At 43.3% G+C, this 18803-nt stretch overlaps 1 protein-coding gene across 2 annotated transcripts in view; it reads left to right on the forward strand.

Annotated features, from left to right (window-relative positions):
- trpm3 (transient receptor potential cation channel, subfamily M, member 3) overlaps positions 1-18281 on the forward strand; it is a 254242-nt gene extending 235961 nt beyond the window's left edge. For both annotated transcript variants that reach the window (XM_045703003.2, XM_014160648.3), the window contains exons 24-25: positions 10270-10402; positions 11583-18281. In XM_045703003.2, coding sequence (XP_045558959.2) covers positions 10270-10402; positions 11583-13122 — 1673 coding nt within the window. In that variant the 3' untranslated portion in view covers positions 13123-18281. The remainder of the gene's footprint in view (positions 1-10269; positions 10403-11582) is intronic.
- Positions 18282-18803: the final 522 nt, after the last annotated feature.

Raw genomic sequence — 18803 nt, forward strand, 5'->3', positions numbered from 1 at the left:
GCTTCTGTTACGTCAATCTTTCCTCAGTTAGCACTAGGACTGTTGTAGCCTACATTTTCTGGTTTGGATGATTGTGTTATGCTGTCGCCACTTCTGTGAATGTCTGAAAATTGCATCCAAAAATAAACTGGTCACATTCAGGACATAACGTTGTAAGGACTGTGTTTGTGCAAAATGTTTCTGTGACAAAAACACGTCAATCGAAACTGGATGTTCTAATTACACCGGTTTGAGTGTTCGCTGCAGGGACCACTGTAGAATGATGCGTCAAAGGGTTAACAGGAATGTGCCTCTGAATATAGACCCCAAAACCGCCCACATTGGCATTTATGTATTTTCTGTAGATGTTATAACCATGTTTTGCCACCACTGCATCATCAAAAGGTATTATCAAAGTGTCAGAGATACACTACATATACAAAAGTATGTGGACACCCCTTCAAATTAGTGGATTTGGATATTTCAGCCACACCTGTTGCTGACAAGTTGCATTAACTCTCTCTGTGCAATAAGTGTTTAATATCAATGACTACCTCATTTCTGTATCCCACATATACAATTATCTAAAATCAAATCAAATTGTATTTGTCACATGCGCCAAATACAACCTTACCGTGAAATGCTTACCTACAATCCCTTAACCAACAATGCAGTTCAATAAATAGAGTTAATAAAATATTTACCAAATAAAGTAAAGTAAAAAAATCAAATCAATCAAAAAGTAACACAAGAAATGTACATAACAGTAACAATGTCACGTCTTGACCATAGTAAGATGTTATTTTCTATGGTAGAGTAGGTCAGGGCGTGACAAGGGGTGTTTTTCTATGTTTTGTATTTCTATGTTCATGTTCTAGTTTTGTATTTCTATGTTGGTTTTGTTTTGGAAGTTCTCCAATTAGAGGCAGCTGGTCCTCGTTGTCTCTAATTGGAGATCATACTTAAGTAGGGTTTTTTCCACCTGGGTTTGTGGGAGAATAATTTTGAGTTGTGAATGTTTCACCTCTGCGTCACGGTTTGTTGGTTTTTGTCATTCAGTTTATTTATGTATTGCATAGTTTCATAGCATAAATAAAATGTGGAACGACACACACGCTGCACTTTGGTCCGCTTCTTCCTACGACAGCCGTGACAAACGAGGCTATATACGGGGGTACAAGTCAATGTGCAAGGGTACAGATTTGTCTAGCTAATTTGTACAGTGATGATGAACAGCGAGTAGCAGCAGTGTAAAAACGGGGGGGGGGGGTCAATGTAAATAGTCTGGGTGGCCATTTGATTAGTTGTTCAGCAGTCTTATGGCTTGTGGTAAAAGCTGTTAACCCCTGGTCGGGCTCGACATCCAGCGAAAAATCCTATCGCCATTAGCATAACAAAATGTAATATATATATTTTTTCAAATATAGGACTATGTTATATCGTTTTATAGATACACCTCTCCTGAATCGAACCACGTTGTCCGATTTCAAAAAGGCTTTACAGCAAAAGCAAAACATTAGATTATGTTAGAGGAGTATATCGTCAAAGTAGCCACATAGCCATTTTCCGACCAACCACATGCATCACAAATAACCAAAAAACAGCTAAATGCAGAACTAACCTTTGACAATCTTCATCAGATGACACTCCTAGGACATCATGTTACACAATACATGCATTATTTTGTTCAATAAAGTTCATATTTATATATAAAAACAGCATTTTACATCGGCGCGTGACGTTGACTAACTATTTTCCCTTAAATGCATCCGGTGAAACAGCGCTACAATTTACTAAATTACTATTCGAAAACATTTTTAAAATGTCATATTGTCATTCTAAGATTTATAGATGAATATCTCTTGAAAGCACCTGTAATGCCAGATTTAAAAATAACTTTACTGGGTAATCACACTTTGCGATAAAAGGGGATGCGATTCTCAGAAAAATAGGCTACCGTTACAGGTCAGCGCCATCTTGGAACAATCGCATATCAAATCTACTCTTGTATACTATTGTCAATAATCCCTTACCTTTGATTATCTTCATCCTTAGGCACTTCCAGGAATCCCAGGTCCACGACAAATGTATTTTAGTTCGAAAAAGTTCATCCTTTATGTTCCATTAGCTTGTTGTTGTTAGTGCGTTCTGAAGGCTGCTCCAAAAGTACCGTCGGCCGCGGGACTTCTCTCTCAAGAAAATGCATTTTTTATTTATTAACCTCTCTAGGGTAGGTGGCACCAAATCGTCCCACCTACGTAACAGCCAGTGTAATCCCGTGGCGCGTTATTCAAAAACCTAAAAAATGCAAAAACTTCAATTTTTCAAACATATGACTATTTTACACCATTTTAAAGACAAGACTCTCGTTAATCTAACCACACTGTCCGATTTCAAAAAGGCTTTACAACGAAAGCAAAACATTAGATTATGTCAGCAGAGTACCAGCCAGAAATAATCAGTCACCCATTTTTCAAGCTAGCATATAATGTCACATAAACCCAAACCACAGCTAAATGCAGCACTAACCTTTGATGATCTTCATCAGATGACAACCCTAGGACATTATGTTATACAATACATGCATGTTTTGTTCAATCAAGTTCATATTTATATCAAAAACCAGCTTTTTACATTAGCATGTGACTAGCATGTGACTAGCATTCCCACCGAACCCTGCCGGTGAATTTACTAAATTACTCACGATAAACGTTCACAAAAAGCATAACAATTATTTTAAGAATTATAGATACAGAACTCCTCTATGCACTCGATATGTCCGATTTTAAAATAGCTTTTCGGTGAAAGCACATTTTGCAATATTCTCAGTAGATAGCCCGGCATCACAGGGCTAGCTATTTAGACACCCAGCAAATTTAGCACTCACCAAAGTCAGATGTACTATAAGAAAAATGTTATTACCTTTGCTGTCTTCGTCAGAATGCACTCCCAGGACTTCTACTTCAATAACAAATGTTGGTTTGGTTCAAAATAATCCATAGTTATATCCAAACAGCGGCGTTTTGTTTGTGCGTTCAAGACACTATCCGAAAGGGTAAATAAGGGTGACGAGCATGGCGCAATTCGTGACAAAAAAATTCTAAATATTCCATTACCGTACTTCGAAGCATGTCAACCGCTGTTTAAAATCAATTTTTATGCAATTTTTTTCATAAAAAAGCGATAATATTCCGACCAGGAATCTGCCTTTAGGTAAACAGACGAAAGAAAATAAAGCATTCGGTCGACTCGGGCACGCGCCTAAGCCCATAGTACTCTGATCGGCCACTTGCCAAAAGCGATAATGTGTTTCAGCCAGAGCCTGCCTCGATATCGTTCAGCTTTTTCCCGGGCTCTGAGAGCCTATGGGAGCCGTAGGAAGTGTCACGTTAGAGCAAAGATCCTCAGTCTTCAATAAAAAGAGCCAAGATGAAACACAACTTCTCAGACAGGCCACTTCCTGCATGGAATCTTCTCAGGTTTTGGCCTGGCATTTGAGTTCTGTTATACTCACAGACACCATTCAAACAGTTTTAGAAACTTTAGGGTGTTTTCTATCCAAAGCCAATAATTATATGCATATTCTAGTTACTGGGCAGGAGTAGTAACCAGATTAAATCGGGTACGTTTTTTATCCGGCCGTGTAAATACTGCCCCCTAGCCCTAACAGGTTAAGTTCGTTCAAACATGTCAAACATTGTATAACATAAATCTTTAGGGCCTTTTTCAACCAGAGCTCCAATAATATTCAAGGGGGACGATTGCATTGTCTTTCAAAACGTTTCGAAAGAGGAGGATAGCCAGGGGCGCCGGCGTCATAATGGTGATGGCCCTCCTCATGTGACCACTTTCCACAGCGTCTCATTCAGTCAGTTTTCACAGTAGGAGACTCAAACCACTTTGTAAAGACTGGGGACATCTAGTGGAAGCAATAGGAAGTGCTCAATGAACCATTGCTCACGGTGTGATTAATAGGCAAAGTGATGAAGTTGAGTCCGCAATTCAGAATTCCACATCCTGTTACGATCGGTCTCGGGGTTTTGACTGCCATATGAGTTCTGTTATACTCACAGACACCATTCAAACATTTTTAGAAACTTTAGGGTGTTTTCTATCCACAAGTATTAATTATATGCATATCCTAGCTTCTGAGTTTGAGTAGGAGGCCGTTTAAAATGGGCACGAATTTTTTTCAAAAATCGCTGTAGTGCCCCCTATCCTAGGCGACCGTCAAGAGGTTAAGGAGCCTTTTGGTCCTAGAATTGGCGCTCCGGTTCTGCTTGCCGTGCGGTAGCAGGGAGAACAGTCTTGGGCCTTCCTCTGACGCCGCCTTGTATATAGGTCTTGGATGTCAGGAAGCTTGGCCCCAGTGATGTACTGGACCGTACGCATTACCCTCAGTAGCACCTTAAGGTCAGATGCCGAGCAGTTGCCATACCAGGCGGTGATGCAACCGGTCAGGATGCTCTCCCCTGAGGAGGAGAAGGTGTTGTTGTGCCCTCTTCACAACTGTGTTGGTGTGTTTGGACCATGATAGTTTGTTGGTGATGTGGACACCAAGGAACTTGAAACTCTCAACCTGCTCCACTTCAGTCCTGTCGATGTTAATAGGGTCCTGTTTGGCCCTTTTTTTCCTATAGCCCATGATCAGCTCCTTGCTCACATTGAAAGAGAGGTTGTTGTCCTAGCACCACACTGCCAGGTCTCTGACCTCATCCCTATAGGCTGTGTCATCGTTGTCGGTGATCAGGCCTACAACGGTTGTGTCATCAGCAAACTTAAAGATGGTGTTAGAGTTGTGCTTGGACACCCAGTCGTGGGTGAACAGGGAGTACATTAGTGGACTAAGCATGAACGGGGCCAGGATCAGCGTGACAGATGTGAAGTCCAGGATCCAGTTGTAGAGGGAGGTGTTTAGTCCCAGGGTCCTTAGCTTAGTGTTGAGCTTTGTGGGCACTATGGTGTTGAATGCTGAGCTGTAGTCAATGAACAGCATTCTCATATGGGTGTTCCTTTTGTCCAGGTGGGAAAGGGCAGTGTGGAGTTCGATTGAGATTGCGTCATCTGTGGATCTGTTGGGGCGGTATGCGAATTGGAGTGGGACAAGGGTTTCTGGCATGATGGTGTTGATGTGAGTCATGACCAGCCTTTCAAAGCACTTCATGTCTACTGACATGAGTGCTATGGGGCGGTAATCATTTAGGCAGGTTACCTTCGCTTTCTTGAGCACAGTGAGCTCTTGGAAGAATCGGTCATTGCAGGGGATGAGAACAGCTGGCTTCCTCTGGGTCACTTTGTCATGCACTTTGTCCCATCTTCACGGTTCATCATCTTGAGTGTACTCGAACCAGGAATCTGTACAGCCATATATCCAACATAGTTTATGAAATCAATTGAGGCATTGAACAAATACAAATATGATAGCTAGATACACCCACTTCAAACCCTAGCTAACTAATAAAACATTGCTATAGCCTACACAATACCACAGATTATTTTACAAGACTCACAACATTTTTCTTTCTTTCTGTGACACCAAATGTTTGCAAACTACTGGTAACGTGAACAGGTTAAGATTATACTGTAACATTATGGCACAATGTTGTTGAGCGGTTATATGGACGTACAGTATGTCCAGCAGCTGAGCAGAGAGATAATACACTTCGAAATTGGACGTCTATCCTAAGGATGTCAGAAAATGCCTTCAAAATCGGCAGTTAGTTGCAACAGTGAGCGCTATTACCATCAAGTAGGCTTGGGTTTTGCTAAAATGTTGTGGATAAGGAGGACGGGTGGGCGTAATCCCGTTGTCACGTCCTGACCATAGAAAGCTTTTATTTTCTATGGTAGAGTAGGTCAGAGCGTGACGGGGTTTTGTCTAGTTAACATTTTCTATGTTGTGTGGTTCTAGTTTCTGTATTTTTATGTTGTTGTTTTTTGGGATGATCTCCAATTAGAGGCAGCTGGTCATCGTTGTCTCTAATTGGGGATCATATTTAAGTTGTTGTTTTTCCCACTAGGTTTTGTGGGAGATTATTTTGAGTTAGTGTATGTTGCACCTCTTCATCACGGTTTGTTGTTTTTGTTTATTAGTATGTCTTGCATAGTTTCACAGTTATAATAAAATGTGGAACGATACACACGCTGCGCCTTGATCATACGACAAACGTGACAGAATCTCCCACCACCAACGGCCCAAGCAGCGTGGTCAGGAGGACTGGACCTGGGAGGAAATCCTGGATGGCCCGGGGAGTATCGCCGTCCAAAGGAGGAGATTGAAGCAGCGAGAGCAGAACGGCAATATTACGAGGCTTTATACCATCAAGGCAAGCACGAGGCAGCCCCCCCAAAAATGGGGGGGGGGGGGGGGGCACACGGGGAGATTGGCAGAGTCAGGGTTCAGACCTGAGCCAACTGCCCGTGCTTACCGTGGGGAGCATGTGACCAGTCGAGCACCGTGTTATGCAGTGATGCGCACTGTATCTCCAGTGCGCATTCACAGCCCGGTGCGCTCGTTGCCAGCGCCCCGCATTTGCCGGGCTAGAGTGAGCATTCAGCCAGGAAGGGTGGTGCCAGCTCAGCGCTCCTGGTCTCCAGTACGCCTCCCCGGTCCAGGATATCCTGCACCGGCTCTGCGCACTGTGTCGCCAGTGAGCATTCACAGCACAGTGCGTCCTGTGCCAGCGCCCCGCATTTGCCGGGTGAAAGTAAGCATCCAGCCAGGACGGATTGTGCCAGCTCTACGCTCGAGACCTCCGGTGCGCCTCCACGGCCCAGTATATCCTGTACCTGCCCCACACACCCGGCCTCCAGTGAGTCTATCCAGCCTGGTACGCCCTGTGCCTGCTCCTCGCACTTGCCCTGAGGGGTGTGTTACTAGTCTGGCGCCACCTGTGCCAGCCCCACGCATCAGGCCTCCAGTGCGCCTTCCCAGTCCAGCGATGTCCCCCAGTCCGGAGTCTTCAGCGGCGGTCCGCAGTCCGGAGTCTTCAACGGCGGTCCGCAGTCCGGAGTCTCCAGCGGCAGTCCACAGTCCGGAGTCTCCAGTGGCGGTCTGCAGTCCAGAGCCTCCGGCGATGATCCACGGTCCGGTGACACAAAAGCGGAGGGATCAGCTGGCGGAGCGGGGTCTACGCCCTGAACCGGAGCCGCCTCCTATGCTGGCGGATAAGCAGGATGAGAGGGTTCTTCGTCCTGCACCAGAGCCCCACCGACATTAGACACCGACCCTAACCCTCCCTGTTTTTTTTTTGTTTCAGTTTTTGCGTTCAAAGTCCGCACCTTTGGGGGGGTACTGTCACGTCCTGACCAAAGCTTTTATTTTCTATGGTAGAGTAGGTCAGGGCGTGACAGGGGGTTTTGTCTAGTTTACATTTTTGTTTATTAGTTTATTTGTATGTCTTGCATAGTTTCACAGTTATAATAAAATGTGGATGATACACACGCTGCGCCTTGGTCTCCTTCAGCATACGACAAACGTGACACCCGTGACTCAATCTGAAAGTTTGGTGTTCGATCCCAGAGGTGGAAAGTGTTTTTTTTATTTTAACCTTAACCCCTAGCTTAAAGGATTTGTTGCACGCTAGACCTAATTTTCCACTTACTTTTATTGTTAAAGCATCATCCACGCAGTTGATTTGGTCGAAGTTACATTCCTGAGATTTCTCAGGCTTTTTTTCAGTTGATCTAGGGACATGGAAAAACGTTACTCCTGGGTTGATAAGGGCTGGGAAATCTGCATGATCGTTCACAGACTGTTGTGCTGTGACCGACATCATCAGTGTCTTTTCCAGACAAATTTAGTTCTTCAAGTGTTGACATTATCAAGTCCCATCGGAACAGCACAGACACTCAATTTCAGTCAGAATTGCCTTGCATTTTTCTAAACATTTTCACATTTACACCACCAGTTCCCTATGACTCTCTTTCTGGGAGCTGCTGCTGGTTGCTGGTCTACACGGATGTAGTAGTGACGTAGAAATTAGTTCCAAGACAAGGCCAAACAGGAAGTAAACACAGTTTGAGTTATACACATTAATGCTCGTAATAGTGGAAATAGCCAAGTGTTTTGATATTGACATGCGTGTATAGCCCACAAATACATGAGATGGCTCTAAAGTTTCTTGTGCGGACGTTTTGAAGCACTTGTTTTTGTGAGTCTGGCCACTACCACTATATGGCTCATGCAAGCAATTAAGCCAGTCAAAGAAATGTCAGGAATGGAACTCTGACCAAAACACCTGTCTGGATGATGCTTCAACACTAAAAGTACGTGGAAAATTAGGTCTAACATGCTGAAAACCCGAAATATCCCTTTAACCATTCAGAATGAGTGCCTGAACTTAACCCTTAACTTCGAAATTTGACATTTGGAGAAATGGAATGATATAGAGCAGCAACATCGAAATTTGACTGTTGGAGAAATGGTACGATACAGAGCAGCAGCTTCTAAATTTGACATTTGGAGAAATGGAACGATACAGAGTAGCAGGAGCAACCCAGGGTGTTAAAATACCTCAAAATTTGACGACGGGAACAATATGGATAAACCTCTAATTCCGCAGTGAGACAGAGCTTATTGAGCTGACAGCCTAGTGGACAGAATCACACCGCCTGTGTCACAGGATTGTGACAGCTAAGCAGGACACTATGTCCCTGGTATTGTTGCCGTTCATGCTCTCCCTATGAAGTAGACTGTGTCACGGTGAAATCTAGATGGCTACCAATATTAGGTATTTCTTGTGTAGGCTGCTATCCTACTTGAAATATAATCTTGGGAAAATAATTGGACATGTTACTAGCTACTGCCGGCAACACTGATAGAGCTGACCAGTGAAAGCACCTTAGGTCGGCAGACACCTCAATACAACACCTGTGCACTGGTCATTCGCATCGGCTTTAGTGGCTAAGGTTGGCGAGTAGTTTAACGGCCCACAACATGGTTTTTGTGTAAAATGTGGCCCGTCAATCCAAAATAAAAATCGGTGCGCCGGTAATATGGGTCATATCTTTTCAACTGCTAGACACAAGCCATTTTCTCTGTAGTAAAGGTGAAAACCTAACGGTCACAAATCTGAGCTCAGTTTATTCTCTATGGCATCATCACAATTATTATCTGGGTGATTTTTTTTTAGGTCGCACAGCAAGATATTTACAAGGAATTTAGAGCAGACCGAAATGGCTTTTGTCAACTTGAGCTAGCAAACTTGCTAGCTAGCTAGCAAACGTTAGCCAGCTAGCTAGCTAAGTTAGCTAAGAAAACATGCAATTATTCAACATTGGCTAGCAGTAAAGTTACTTGTAAACAAGTCAAGGTACCTACCCAGCAGCTGCTGAAAATATTCTTCCACTTCACAGCAGCTTCAAGAAGAGATTTACAAAAATAGTCTGAGATTCAGGGACTGAAGGGCGTTCTTGTCCACAGATGGGCAGTTCCAAATGCTGCCAGAAACAGGTATTCCACATGGGTTGTGTGCGCAGGGTACACTAAATTAGAATTGTTGCAACCAAGGAGTGGGGCGCGTCTGTAAAGCCTAAAGGGAGAAGAGCGAACAGGCATAGAAAACACACACCAAGTTCAGAAATTTACAAAAGAGCTAAATGAGATCTTCTGAAAATAACTAGGTAAGATACTCAGGTGAGAGAGTGAAGTGGAGTCTTCCTCGAATAACTCTGCAGAACAACTCAGCAGAAACATCAGGCGACATCCTGACAGCTGATACACAGAAATGTTCCTGCAACATTCCCATGAGACGTGTCGGGAACATTAATAACTTATGTTCAGAGAACATGGCAACCATGATCTGTGTATGTGTTGGTGGGACGTTAATGGAATAGTCTCCTAACACTCAGAAAACTGGACACATGAACGTTCTTGCAACGTTACCATGAAACGTGTCTAGGACATTAATATCTTACATTCTGAAAACATGACAACCATGTTCTGTATATGTTTGGTGGTACGTTGATGGAAAATTCTCCTAATTCTAATGCCAAAACATGCTAAAAAAGTTTTTTGCTAACATAGATAGAATGTTCCCCTAACTAATGGAAAACTGGACACTCAGACTTTAGGGGAACATTACGAGTAACATTATTAAAATATTATCTCTTCCTAGAATTGTTAGTTGGGTAGCTAGCAAAAAGCCAGTACTAGACAACAACAAATGAAGACAAAAATTATACTTATCACTCCTTGAGATTTCAGGAGTCCTCTAGCTATAGATTGATCCATCCTTCCTTGTTTCCGCTAATCCTTCCATGTTGCTTTTCATCATCCTTCCATCACAGAGCTCTTCATCACTGAAGACGAGCTGAAGAAAGTTCATGACTTTGAGGAGCAGTGCATTGAGGAGTACTTCCGTGAGAAAGATGACCGCTTCAACTCCTCAAATGACGAGAGGATCCGAGTGACGTCAGAAAGGTTGGACATGAGCAAACACAATCCTGTCATGCTTAAGTACAACACATGATGTAGGCTCTTCCTTTTTGTCAGCAAATCACTTCCTCATCCTCATAGTATGGGGGCCCCGGAAAAAAAACATGAACAAATGCTCCAAAAACACCCAAATAGGTCCTTTTAGAAACTCTCAGTGATGCAGGTCTTTAGATGTTGTATACATAAAATTGTGTCATTACGAACTTTATCCACAATTTAATATTCAGTTTTGTGCAACTTGAGTCGTTTCCGCTATCCATCTGTTCCATTCTCCGTGTAGCCTGCTGCTACAGGTAACTGCCAAAATTAAGGAAACACCAACATAAAGTGTCTTAATAGGGTGTTGGGCCACCACGAGCCGCCAGAAAAGCTTCAATGCGCCTTGGCACAGATTCTACAAGTGGCTGGAACTTTCTGTGTGGAAGCTCTGCATGCTTTCAATATACTTTGTGCCCTAATTTATTCAAGTGTTTCCTTTATTTTCGCAGTTACCTGTAGAATGGACGACAAAGTATTGTTCGAGTTGCAAAAAAAATGTCATATAATGTTGCGGATAAAGTTCGGAACGACACAATTTCATGAGTACAAAATCTAAAGACTTGCATCAGTGTACTGAGAGCTTTGCCGTTTCTAAAATGATGTATTTGGGTGTATTTGGAGCCTTTGTTCATGTTTTTTTTTTGCGTCCCCCATACTACACAACGAGGATGAGGAAGTGATTTGCTGGTTGGGGTAAGTTTCTGAAAAACTTTTCTTTCAAACATTTTTATTTGGTTCGAGAAAAAATAACTTCTTCTTTAAGTACATCACATGATGTAGGCTCTTACTTTGCTGCCATTATTTCCAGTCATGGACAATATAATCACTTTCACCCCCTCCTCTCTCTTTTCCTCTCTCTTCTCTCGCTCCCTCCCCTCCTCTCTCTCTCTCACTCCCCCCTTCCCCCTCCTCTCTCTCTCTCCCTCCCCCTTCTTTTTCTCCTCCTTCCCCCTCCTTTCTCTCTCCCTCCCTCCCTCCCACCCACCCACCCACCCACCCACTCCTCTCTCTCTCTCCTCCCCTCCTCTCTCTCCCTCCCCCTCCTCTCTCTCCACCTCACTTGTCTCTTCCTCCCCCTCCCCTCTCTCTCTTCTCTCTTTCTCTCTCTCTTCTCTGTCTGTTGCAGAGTGGAGAACATGGCTATGCGTCTGGAGGAGGTGAATGAGAGAGAACATTTCATGAAGGCATCTCTACAGACCGTGGACATCCGTCTGGCCCAGATGGAGGAGCTGATTGGTCGGATCGCTGTGGCTCTGGAGCGAGTCACGGGAGTGGAGCGGGGCGAGGTCAACAAGGCCCGCTCTCGCACCTCCTCTGACTGCACAGACTCGGCCTACGTGCTGCGTCAGGGTGAATGCCCAGATGCAGCATACTTTTTGCGCCAGAGCAGCTTCAACAGCCAAGAGGGGAACTCCTACCGGCTCAATGAGGGTGCAGAGGGCTCCATTTCGCCGCCCTCCCCCACCAGTCTGGCCATGCGCACACGCAGCCACTCTTTCTACGTGGGCGGAGGTCGCGAGCGAGCCGGGGCCGACCAGGCTCACCGTTTCAAGGAGCGCTCCTTCAGCCTGCAACGAGCCAATAGTTCACAGTCGGTGGCCTTGTGCACTGCCCCCAAGGAGTCTAAGCCCCTCCCACTGGCCACGCTGTCTGTCTCCCAGCAGCACCGCCCCTCTTCATGCGTCGACATCTTTGTGTCGGCATCCGAGGAGGAGGGGCCAGCCAAGGTCTTCTTCGACCCACTGAGGATGGCCCCTCCCCTCCGGCCCGACTCCTCGCTCCACTCTGAGATTATGGAGGCGGTGCTGTCGAGCGGGAGGGACTATGGTGGAGGCAGCGGGTTGGGCGACAGACACTCTGAGGGTGGGGCCGTGTTCGAGGACAGCGTGGCTGCAGACCTGTCACTATGCTCCGCCAACCTGCTCCCAGATAACACCGTGCCGCTCTGGGAACTTGACCCCTCTCCTCCAGCATCAGCGTGCCTGCTGGAGCGCTCCAAAAGCAGCCGCTACCTGTCCACTGGCGGCGGGGGCTACCTGGAAGAGCCTCAGCTGGTCAAGTCTCACAGCCTCATGTTCACACCGCGAGGCTGTTATGGAGGCCTAGGGGCAGGGGTTCAGGTCAAAGCGGCTGAGTACACCAGCATCACCGACTGCATAGACACCAGGTGTGTCTCTGCCCCTTACTCCACCGACGACTGTTGCAACTCCCCCGGAGGCTCCACCTCATTCCCTTTTGACAAGCCCCCTGAAATGAGCTCCTCCCACCCAGAGCGCGAGGCTGAGCTCAGCCACACAGAGTCAGAGCCTGAAGACCTAGAGGACATGGCCCCTGCCCCCGAGCCCCGTCGCACAGGGGGTGGCTTAGGAGGGGTGAGTGGGACCCCCTTCTGCTCGCCCTTCTCCAGGCTGGAACGAGCCAACAGCTGCTCCTCAGACGACTCCTCCCACCCATCCTTGGCCCCTCCTCCCCACAGAAAAAGCCTGTCGGTCAGTGAGAGGATGGAGAGGGGTACAGACCATGGGGTGCTGGGGGAACCCAGGAACCCCTTCCTGAGGAGCAAGTCTGGGGCGCGGCCTGACGCCAAGACAGACAGCCTCTCCAAGAGGAAGCTGACCACCCCCTCTGCATTCCGCAGCTTCAACAGCAGACACAACTACACGTGACAATTATGAAGGGAACAGGAATGGGACAGGGCACATTCTGTTATACAAGACCATAGGGCTGGCTGGGGGGAAAGCAAGGTCCATGGGGAGGGAACCTACCAGTCTTAAACAAAGTGCTATGAAGCTAGGGTAGTTCTTACCTCCTCCTCAAGCTGACTCTCATTGCGTGTTTGGTAATGGAGGCTATGTACCGTGTCTGTCTACAATTTTTTTTGGTCAAGTCAACACACTAATGCATCACATGTCACAGAACACTAGTCTAGTTCACACAAGTATAGAAAACAAATTCTACTAATAACAGGTTAGTCAGAGTCTTTAGAAAATGATCAACTTGGCCACCTGACAATATATGACTATAGGTCAGTATTGCCAAATTTCCTCAGGTTCTCCTTATTTTCTCTTTGCTCTTAAACTGCCCATACCCATGGATATGACTCTTTGCTTTTGTGCTTCCACCACTGACATAGCACTGCATGCTACTGTAACTGCATGCTACAACAGTAGCAGCAGTAGTAACCTAGTCCCCAGGGTAATTGTACGTATTGCATATAAGCCTGAAACGCCAACAACTCAAATCTGGCCTATGTGGTATTGAAAAATAGTCGTGGCTCCGAATAAAAAAAACTTGTGGAGAGCTGAGGTGTTCAGAGGGAGGTGATTGATTAGAAATAAAGCCAATGGCTATGGGTCAGGACTTTTTCCTGATCTTTCTATTGGGTTAATGAAGGCCATGTTTGAAGCTTTGGTCCACCAGACCATCTGAACATTAGGAGGAAGGGTCAGGTGAACTAGATTACAGCAGTAAGGACTGTAGTAGAACACACAGAGACCAGTCAAACATTATTATTTTTAATTGAACCTTTATTTAACTAGGCAAGTCAGTTAAGAACAAATTCTTAATTACAATGACAGCCTACCGGGCAACAGTGGGTTAACTGCCTTGTTCAGGGGCAGAACGACAGCTTTTTACCTTGTCAGCTCTGGGATTCAATCCAGCAAACCTTTGGTTACTGGCCCAACGCTCTAACCACTAGGCTACCTGCCACCCCAAACTGGTGATGCAGGTTGAATTTATGGATATAACAAGGCTCTATTATGTATAATGCATGTCCCTGATTTAAAATCCATGCACACTGGCAGTCAGGTAGCATTGACCCAACAGAGTTCCAGGGTACTAAAATATATTACCTACATGGCCTCAGTAACAAGGAAGATGGAATATTTAGTTAAATGTAGACTCATCGTAAGTGTCTATCTATTTACTTGCGTTGCCCAATCCCCAGTCACGTGGGCTTATTGTCACTGTGGCCTACAGTGTAGAGGAGTAAACACGCACACACACATAATCATACATGCACACTAATGCCTTCAAGGTGAATGGAATGGGTGAAGGAAAGCCAAAACAATTCCTCTAATGTAACAGATTGTTTGATAGCACCAGCATCATTCCAATGTTATAAGTACTTCCCTTAGATTGCCTTTTCTCAGTGAAAAACTCAGAACTGGACACAAGAGGGAGATGTGACCCTATTTGGAGAGTCCTTCATCCTAAGCAGTATGCCCATTATGAAATTGCAACACTTCAAAATCAAAATGATTAAAGTAGCCTTTTTAGCAACCAAACATCAAACATGACTGGTAATAGTACCCGTTCCTTTCATTTCTGTGGTAGCAGCATTCTGTTGCTTGGGTCTGACACCAGTCTCAAGTAGCCAGACATTTTAATCTCCTGTTCGGTTTGAATAGTGAGCTTCAAGATGAGAAGGCTGGAAAGCTAGACAGACACTGGCCTATGAACTATCATTGGATCCGTCCTTCTTACTTTTTTTGCAGTCGTTCATGATTTATTCTATTCAAATTGAAGCACCAGACTGACCAATGTAATCACCTAGAATGGTAAACTGAAACCGGCAGAAAATTGTCAGCAAAATTTGTAGAACTACAGAATACTGTATGTAAGAGTAGGCTAGAAGAGAATCGTTTGGTAACTGAATTCCACAAGATGGAGTTATTTGAAACATTTGCAAAAGAGTCAGCTCTATGAATCGTATGCATTTTATGAGAGGTAGAGACACCTTTCAAGTTAATGTAAAAAAGCAATGGCAGAGAACCAGTGTTTTTCAAATCCCTTAATTTATTTCAACTCATAATATCTGACTGGTGTGGAATACCTGTTACAACATGTTTGTAATGATGGAACTAGATGAGTAACATTTACATCACAGGTTCTCAAAAAATAAGATATGTTTGTGTTTTATATTTGATCAATATTATATCACTTTAATTGAATTACATTGCAATTGTTTTGATTGCTTATATTGACCTATTTTTTTGCTTACAATGAATAATTGAATGGCTGTTTGAAATACGAACTGACTATTTGTACCTTCTCAGTGCTATTTTGTCAAATTTAAAGTATTGAATTATTACAAGCTTTTAACATGTATAAAAGGTGTCACCTATAAGCACTGATGTATTATATGGTTTACTTAATATATCATGTGATTAATTACTATATTGTACATCACAATCACAATTCAAGTATTGAATCATTTGTTTATATTGTATGTTATTGAGCAGCTGTCAAAGAGAAAGAAAAATATATTTTTGAATGTAAGTTGGATATTTTAAAGCAATACTCCGCTAAAAGCATTACCAAACTGAGGGTGCCTTTCAAGCATGGAGTGGCTATTTGAAATTCACAGTAATTAAAACATCTACATGAAATCTGCACATTCATTGTTTGTAAATTTTCTCACGAATCTAGTTACACAATTAAGGACCCATGGTATTATTTTCCTGAATTTCTTAACTGTGGGGATAATGCAGTTGAAGTGGTTACAGCGTTTTGTCGTACACTGGAGAAAAACATTGATTTCATGGCTAAGAACATGTGCGAGACCTATGAGATAGACCTAGGAGATAGACCTAGGAGATAGACCTAGGAGGTGGCACTGGCACTCTATGCCTTTTGATAGTTTGTTTTTGGAGAGGGGGGGACTGGCTGCTCTCTGTGTATCTTCACTCTTGGTCTGAATGTTTCATTTGCCTTATCAATGTCCAATACTATTGAATAGGTATTTTCACACATTTCCTAAACTGCTTCTTTATTTTGTAAGGATGTAGATGTGACACTCAGCAGATGGAGGAAATGTGTTGTAAAATAAGGAATATTCCAATCTCTCTTGAGCAGACAGGCCTCCGCTAATCACTGTGCATATGCATTCAACCCAAATTCTCATGGGACCTTAGATCTATATTTCTTTTGTGTAAGGAAATGTAAAATGACCACTCTCTTCAGTTGTGTTCCATGAAACCCAACCCTCCCGCCCCTTTTGTGGACACAGGAGTCAAAGTTAAAACCAACTAAAACCAACAATGAGCTTTAATACAAATCACAAAGTGTGAAGAATAGGCCGGTGAGCTTGGGCTTTTGTTCAAAACTAGTGTAAGAACATCCAACAACTTTCAGGTGCAGGATGCATATAGTCATGAAGAAGAAAAAACTGCACAATGTTGGATTCTCGTGTTGTTAGTTGTTGGTGCGGTTTTATCTCACAATACACGGGATAGTTCACTTTTATAAAATGTTAAGTAAATAAATAAGCTAAAGTTTTAATAAAAAGTGAACAAACTGTTTAAAAGATGTCTCAACACCATTGAACACACTCGTTGAAGGAACATTGCATTTCAATAGAAGAGCGATAATGTGAAGGTTTGGTTCCCCTTTGGCTTTTTGTCCAGGCACTGGTTTGGATCCTGGGTCCTTTAATTAACCTCAGTGAATGGGCTCTTAGCCCTCACGGGGACAAAATAAATATTTTTGTTTTCCTTATGGAAAGGGGCATGCAAGGACAAACATGTCCATAGCACTTCTAAATCCTGTGTAAATGCTCTGTAAATGTTTGCTCTGTTGTACAATATACTAATACATAAAATAAAAGGGAGATCTATGTACTGTACCAGTCAAAAGTTTGGACACACCTACTCATACAAGGTTTTTTTGTACATTTTTACTATTTTCTACATTGTAGAATAATAGTGAAGACATCAAAACTATGAAATAACACATATGGAACTAAAAAAGTGTTAAATAAATCAAAATATATTTTAGATTCTTCAAGTAGCCAACCTTTGCCTTGATGACAGCTTTGCACACGCTTGGCATTCTCTCAACCAGCTTCACCTGGAATGCTTTTCCAACAGTCTTGAATGAGTTCCAACATATGCTGAGCATTTGTTGGCTGCCTTTCCTTCTCTGCGGTCCAACTCATCTCAAACCATCTCAATTGGTTTGAGGTCGGGTGATTGAGCTGTTCTTGCCAAAAAATGGACTTGGTCTTTTACCAAATAGGGTTATCTTCTGTATACCACCCCTACCTTGCCACAACACAACTGATTGGCACAAACACATTAAGGAAAGAAATTCCACAAATTAACTTTTAACACGGCACACCTGTTAATTGAAATGCATTAAGGGTGATTAACCTCATGAAGCTAGTTGAGAGAATGCCAATAGTGTGCATAGCTTTCATCAAGTGAAAGAGTGGCTACTTTGAAGAATCCAAAGTATAAAATATATTTTGATTTGTTTAACACTTTTTTGGTTACTACTGTACATGATTCCATATGTAACCTAGAATGAGTAGGTGTGTCCAAACTTTTGACTGGTACTGTATGTCTGAGGACACAGATATGACAGTAGCCTAATACCGAGAATTTTGCCAATGCGATCCAACAAAACCTAATGTACAGTATTTTCTCAATATTTTCCTATACTGTATCATACAGTTTTGTGAATCATAGATTATGGTTATAATTCAAAGAGGTTTTCGTTTCCCCTCAATCTGTTGGAGAGTAGGATACTCGTATGCTAAAGAGGCGTCCAAGCACATTTCTGCAATAATGCTGATATTGTAGTTTTACTTGAGGGGACTTATCTTCCGGCAGTCTCACTTTATTTAGTGTCCTTTAATGCATGCAGTTCTTCCACTGATTATGTACAGAAATACATTGTAAAATTGATATGAGAGAGAGAGATTTTAAATGACCTCACAGTAGTGAGTATTTGGATGCAAATGCAAATGCACATCTGTATTCTTCAATATGAATAGGATCATGTCTGGCATGCATGATTAAATAAAGAAATGAATACATAACTATGGTGTCTCTGTTGCAGGTTATTTTTCAATGTGTTATGAAAAGGATGTATCGCGTTTACCAGGAGCACAGGTAATAATGTTATAACTAACTTGTAACTTTGTTGTTAAAGGGATAGTTCACCCAAATTACATATTGGTTTCCTTACTCTGTAGTCATTTGTAATTTGGGTGAACTATCCCTTTAACATCAAAGAGAAACAATGTTTAGTCAATGGAGCACAATTCTCTGCAGTAGTCACCACATATTATCACCCGGTTGGTCCTAAAATCACAATAGTAGCCAGTATCATATAGATGCTGACTGCGGGTCTCTGAAAGGACAACATTCACTGAATGGAACACATTCACAGGCATTGATAATTCAAAGTTAGACTCCCTTGTGACATTGTGTTGTTTTGAATGTAGGCTACCTGGGACTGTGGATATATGAAAACAAAGAGAATATGCCAAACTTCGAGGAAAGTGGCCGAGAGGGGTTCAGCTGCAACATCATCTCTATGAGCAGTCATCCCTCAGTGT

This window comes from Salmo salar, chromosome 20 (genome assembly GCF_965601325.2).
Source record: "Salmo salar chromosome 20, fSalSal1, whole genome shotgun sequence".
Lineage (NCBI taxonomy): Eukaryota > Metazoa > Chordata > Actinopteri > Salmoniformes > Salmonidae > Salmo > Salmo salar.